The 6,039-nt window shown below is 43.2% G+C and overlaps 1 protein-coding gene across 1 annotated transcript; it reads left to right on the top strand.

Annotated features, from left to right (window-relative positions):
• Nucleotides 1-2,893: 2,893 nt before the first annotated feature.
• LOC108781384 (uncharacterized) lies at nucleotides 2,894-3,391 on the top strand. Its single transcript, XM_018549336.1, has one exon. The coding sequence runs from the start codon at nucleotides 2,894-2,896 to the stop codon at nucleotides 3,389-3,391; it is 498 nt and encodes a 165-aa protein (XP_018404838.1).
• The last annotated feature ends 2,648 nt before the right edge of the window (nucleotides 3,392-6,039 follow it).

Here is a 6,039-nt window from a genome sequence, read left to right as displayed (position 1 = left end):
CGAACAGGTAACATATCTGGATATAACCCCAAGCAGAAGGAGGTGAAGAAAAAGAAACCTCCACGGACGTCTGTCGTACAGATTCTTACTGACGATAAGGATAATTATGCTGAAACATTGAAACGGGCAAGAGTTATCAATGTTAATGCCCTAGGAATTACAGAGCTCCGTTCTCGGAAGGCCAGGACAGGTGCATTCCTGATTGAAATACTTGGCCCTGACAATGAACTCAAGGCAGACGAGTTAGCCTCAAATTACAAGATGTTCAGCGATAGTCAAGAGGTCAAAATATCTAGACCAATCAAGACGACAGACTTAAGAATCACCAACTTGGATGAATCATTGACAACTGGAGACATACTCTAGGTTATCTGCGGTACGCTAGAATGCAATCATGCCGACATCAAACTGGGAACAATTACCAAAGGTCGAAATGGTATGGGGTCTTTGATCGTCAAATGCCCAGTCAGGATTGCAAATGCCCTGGCGGATAAGAAAAGAATACAAATGGGCTGGACAAGTGCCCGGATCTCCCTGTTACCGGAAAGGAGACTCCAGTGTTTCCGGTGTTTGGATTTTGGGCACGTCAGAAGTGAATGCAAAAGTGCTATTGATCGGAGCAATGAATGCTACAGATGTGGTGGTAAAGATCACATTGCCAGAGTGTGTGAAAACTCAGTGAAATGCACAATTTGCGAAGCGGCTGGCCTACCCTCCAACCATAGGATTGGTGGGAATGCCTGCGATCCTAGGAAATGCACAAGGAACGCGCAACAAAAAGATATGCGCAAAAAAGACTCCGATCAGAATAACACCATAGTGATGGCCTCGAATAACAATATGGAACTTGCCGCAGGCAAGAACACGGACACACGTAAAAGTACCTGCAGCCAAAGGACGACGATCCTGGATGACAAGAATGTGCAACAAGCAGATGAAGCGAACGGAGCTAGCCCGATTCTGGGCATTTCAACGAGCAATAAGTTTGCCCTCTTGGACAACGCAATGGAAATGGAAGTAACATCCCTTCCGCAGAATAATACAATCTCGCAGAACATAGCAGAGATGGCAATCTCTATGGATTGGCCTAAAGAAGATGGAGAGAATATAACTACTTCATGGCAGGAACCGCAGAGTTTCACTGAACAGAAGGACAAGTAACTCCCGGAAATGGCAAATTATCTAATACAGAGTAACTTTAATCGCGCAAGGAACGCCCAGGACCTTTTAGCTCAGGCAATAATAGAGCACGACATAGGGATAGCACTCGTCTCGGAACCAAATAACGTTCCGGATCACCCATACTGGTTTGGAGATACGAGGAGTGACGCCAAAAAACTAGACGAAGACCTGCTGGAAGCGTCTCTATTGGTCACCTACTGACCTGAAGAACAAGGGAAACTTCTCGAGAGGGAGATCCCTGTGGATCTACACAGAGAGGCCATAGAATTACAAAGAAGAGTCGTCAAGGCATGTGACAACGCGATGCCTAGAGTTAGGTTCCGTCCGAGGAAGGCCACCCACTGGTGGAGCGATGACATCGCGACCCTAAGGAAAAATGCAATGAAAGCTCGTAGGCAAGTTAAAAAGGCCAGGCGTAGGGATAGCGCAAACCAGGAGGAGATAGAGCTGAAAATAGCAAGCTATAGAGCGGCTAGAAAAGAACTTAGGACCGCTATCCAGAAGGCTAAGGAAAGTTCCTGGAAGAAGCTTCTCTCCTCACCCGTGGGGGACTGCCTACAGCATAGTGTTAAACAGACTCAGGTACTGGACAGTCCTCTACACAATGTCCTTGGAGCCACAATTCCTGGAAGAAATTCTGCTTGTCCTCTTCCCACCACCCACAGAGGAAGCAACGGCATGGGTCGAACTGGAGGAGCTTCCCGGAATAGGCATTGGATCGTGGACGCCAAATCTGGAGGTCTCTTTGGAGGAAATAAAGGTGGCCGTTAAAAGAATGAGAGAGAAGGTGCTGCTCCGGGACCATCAGGAGTCCCTAGTCAGGCCTGGAACTGGGCGATGTACCCATTACATGCGTATCTTCATGAATTATTCATGATGTGCCTCAAGACCGGCATCTTCCCGGATGTGTGGAAGAAATCTAAGTTGGTGCTTCTGCGAAAGGATAGTAAGCCTGCTGATCACCCGTCAGACTACAGGCCGATTTGCCTCCTCGACAAGGAGGCAAAAATATTCGAGAGGATCAACGTCGCTCGACTGAATGACTACATCGAGATCCCTTTCGGCGGCTCCCGCATACACACTGGGCATCAGTATGGATTTCGCAGGTGCAGAGGCACCACAGATGCGATTCTTGACGTACGTCGGTTTGTCGAAGACTACATCTACACCACGGGAGGGGTGGTTATTGGCGTTTCGATAGATATATCGAACGCCTTTAACTCCCTTCCGTGGGAAGGAATAGGAAGGGCACTCAGACATATCAAGGTCTCGCTCATACTTAAGACGGGTGCTAAGATCCTATCGGTCTAACCGATTTCTAATGTATGTGGACGGAGATGGTGTTGAAACGAGACAAGTGGAGAGAGGCGTCCCTCAGGGCTCAGTTTTAGGCCCGTTTCTATGGATAATGGGATACAATGAGGTCCTCAGACTAGCAGACCTGCCGCAGGATTGTAAGATAGTGTCGTATGCGGACGATACCTTTGTCTTAGCTGGTGGAGACTCCTGGAAAGACGCACTACTAAACGCCAACGAGGCGGTGGCAGAGGTGTCACAAAGAATTAAGGATATGGGCCTTACGATTTCTGCCTCTAAATCGGAGGCAATCTGTTTCAGAGGAGATAGAGCCCGTAGACCTTCCGCAAATACCGTTGTGAGAGTAGAAGACGCAGAGATTCCGGATTAGGAAAGCCTAAAGTATCTAGGCGTTATGACGGATAGTCGCTGGACGTTTAAACGTCATTTTGAAGTGACAGGCGACAAACTTAGAAATACAGCTGCCAAGCTTTCAAGAATTCTCCCAAATATCGGGAGACCGAATAATATGGTTCGACGTCTGCACGCATCGGTTGTGGACTCCATCGCTTTATACGCAGCTCCGATCTGGACGGACAAGGTTATGCGAAGTAGGAAGATTCAAGGTAGCCTTAACCAAGTTCAAAGGAAAATCGCATGCAGGACCATCCGAGGATATCGCACAATTGGTCACTCCACGGCATCGATGCTCGCGGGAATGACCCCCCTCCACCTCAAAGGGGATATGTATACGGAAGTATACGAAGAGCTGAAGGACGCTAGAGCTGGTGGAGTGAGAGATCTACCTCCGCAGGCAATAACCTTGATTCGAAATAACGCAAGGAACAGGATGTTCCTCAAATGGGAGGAATGGACGCGAAACTACGGATGGGTGGCGAAGTGGGGCTGGTGATTAGCCCCCTATCTTAGAGAGTGGACAGTCCGGAAGATGGGATTGTCGTATCATCTCACCCAACTACTATCAGGGCATGGATGCTTTGGGCAATTTTTACGTCGGATAAAAAAGGAGAGCACGAGTAAATGCTGGCATTGTCCGTCCAACTTGGATACGGCAATGTACACCATCGAAGAATGCCCAGCCTGGGATACGGAAAGAAAGGAGCTACGTAGAACAATCGGGAATGATTTGTCCTATCCTAGCATAATCCGGGCCCTTCTAAGTAAGAAGAGGAAAGACGCGATCTTTGCATTCGCTGAAAAGATCATGAAGGTGAAGGAGGAGGCGGGGAGAGCCAGGCAGGGAGTCCCTGCCCCTAGTCAGGACGATGACAGACAGGACACGATTCTGGACGAAACAGAGGAGGAGACAGAGGCTTGGTGGGTAGAAAACGGAGATAACAATGACAGCTCTGACTCCGAGTGGTATCAAGTCCCTTCAGGAATGAGTACCGAGGACGACGATGACTAATCGACAGTGACTAATCACGGACATGTACTCGTAAGAGCACTCTAGAAAGTAGCGTGGGGTTGGCATGGATGTCCGGTCCCCCTGCCGATGATCGGCATGGGTGTCCAGTTCTCCGATCCCCCTAACGATCCCACGCCCCTCTGCCCGAAATCCTGCGGGGCGGGGAGCGGGAGACTCCCCGTCCCTGGCACAGGATAAAGGGCGGGTGACGGAGGAACCTGGTGTCCTCCTCCGTCACAAAGTTAGGTAGGTAGCGCTCAGCGCTTCTGAGCTGGGGTCGAGAGGAGAGTACTGCATTCAAGAGCCCTTCCGGCCCCTCCTTTGCGCCCCAGGTAGGACACTCGTGAGGTTTTAGTGGGTAGGCCCCGACCAGTTAGGTCGGAGAGAGTCCCATATAACCCCTCTCCCCTTCCCGGGGGAGTGGGATATGCGTAACACATTTCCTCACGTTAAAAAATATACATATATATATGTCATGGTCAAGGTCATTGGGGGGGGTCTCCTAAAGTGAACATTTACCTTAATTATCTTTATTCCACGATACATTTTTGTGTGATTTATCTTATTATCTAGATAATTTTTAATTATCTAAGCGCAACTCTGCACTTAAGCCATTTTAAAAACTTTAAGCGGGGAGCACAGACTTTTGCATAACGCATAAACCATATACATAAAGAATTTGATTGGTCCATTGACTCATGCTTAAGAAAATGGGCCAATGAAATTCCTTATGCACATGCTTTATGCGTTATGCAAAAGTGTGTGTTTCTCGTCTTACTCTTCGAAACGCGCTAAGGAACAATGTTCTGCAATTCCTGGAAGCAAAGATAGGTTTTGTCGATTTTTCAAAATCAACAAAATTGCAGGTTTTAAAATGTTCTCCTAATTTTTTGCGTATTGTATACAAATAATTTATTAATACTTTATATAAAAATATGTTTTTGATATGGCTCAATAAATTTAAAAATAATGAAAAAGAAAAGGGCCAAAAGTTCGTTAAAATATATAATTGTTTGTAAATAAAAATTATCGTTTGGTTAAAATTACGTAGATTAATTAAAATAGAATAACAAACGTTTCGACCTCTATTAGATCATTATCAATATTACTAAGATTGCAAGTTATGAACAACTGTTCGAGATTATAAAATTATATATTTACAAAAACATAAAAAATATAAAAAATATATTGAAAATTTAAAGGACTCTTTTATATAATAATAATCAATAAGTTAGACAAGGGCTAAGTAAGAGTCAAATTACTATTAAAAATCTAAATAACTCTGATAATTTATTCTAATATAATATATTGCGAAGAATATCACGTAATTTTTGGCGTTTCGTCCCGACTTCCACTACTGGACTCATCAGTAAGGCATTGTAGTGAAAGCCTACCTTATACGCCTTGGTAAGTTATTAAATCGAGATTCTATATAAAAGAGATATACGCGTGTCTCAGCACTTACGAGAATTTGCGAATATTGATAGACCTCTGATGGCAAGTCGACGTAGTGATATTCTTCCCAATATTTATCTAAAACGTTATTAAAATGTAATTTATATGAATTATGTAATATTTATGATAAAATAGGTAAATATTCTTAATAAATATTTTATAAATAAACTTAGATTATAGTGCTTTTCTAAGTACTTTCATAGATTTACTTTAATAATAAATAGGATGAATATTTCGTAATTTTTAGAATAAATGTCTATGATCAACGTAATATGAGACTACAAAATATTAAAAACAAATTTTACAACTACATTATAAATATTTTATAAATATGGTGTACTATCTGGGTAAACATTAATATGAGAAATCACAATTAAATATGTGTAAACTGTTAAGTGAAAAATGAATTAAAAATTATAGTATAATTTGACATCTTTGTATGTAAATTGCTAGAAATTAAATATGAGTTTGCCCTATTATACATGCTTATATTCATATCATACTTCTATCTAGTGTAAAACATACCTCACGGACCATATTATACCCTAAGTGAAAAAATCCCATGCCAAATTTTACTTCTCTTTGTTTTATTTGCAATATAAATTGTAAAATCTGAAAGATATTAATGATTCAATAAATATTAAGGTAAATATCTATTAAGAAAAGGGGAGCCCCCC

This window comes from Cyphomyrmex costatus, unplaced genomic scaffold (assembly GCF_001594065.2).
Source record: "Cyphomyrmex costatus isolate MS0001 unplaced genomic scaffold, Ccosl1.0 scaffold803, whole genome shotgun sequence".
NCBI classification, from domain to species: domain Eukaryota; kingdom Metazoa; phylum Arthropoda; class Insecta; order Hymenoptera; family Formicidae; genus Cyphomyrmex; species Cyphomyrmex costatus.
This window is presented reverse-complemented; position numbering and strand designations above follow the sequence as displayed.

Coding starts and splice junctions, on each gene's coding strand:
- LOC108781384 (XM_018549336.1), top strand. CDS start 2,894: ATGACGGATAGTCGCTGGACGTTTAAACGTCATTTTGAAGTGACAGGC.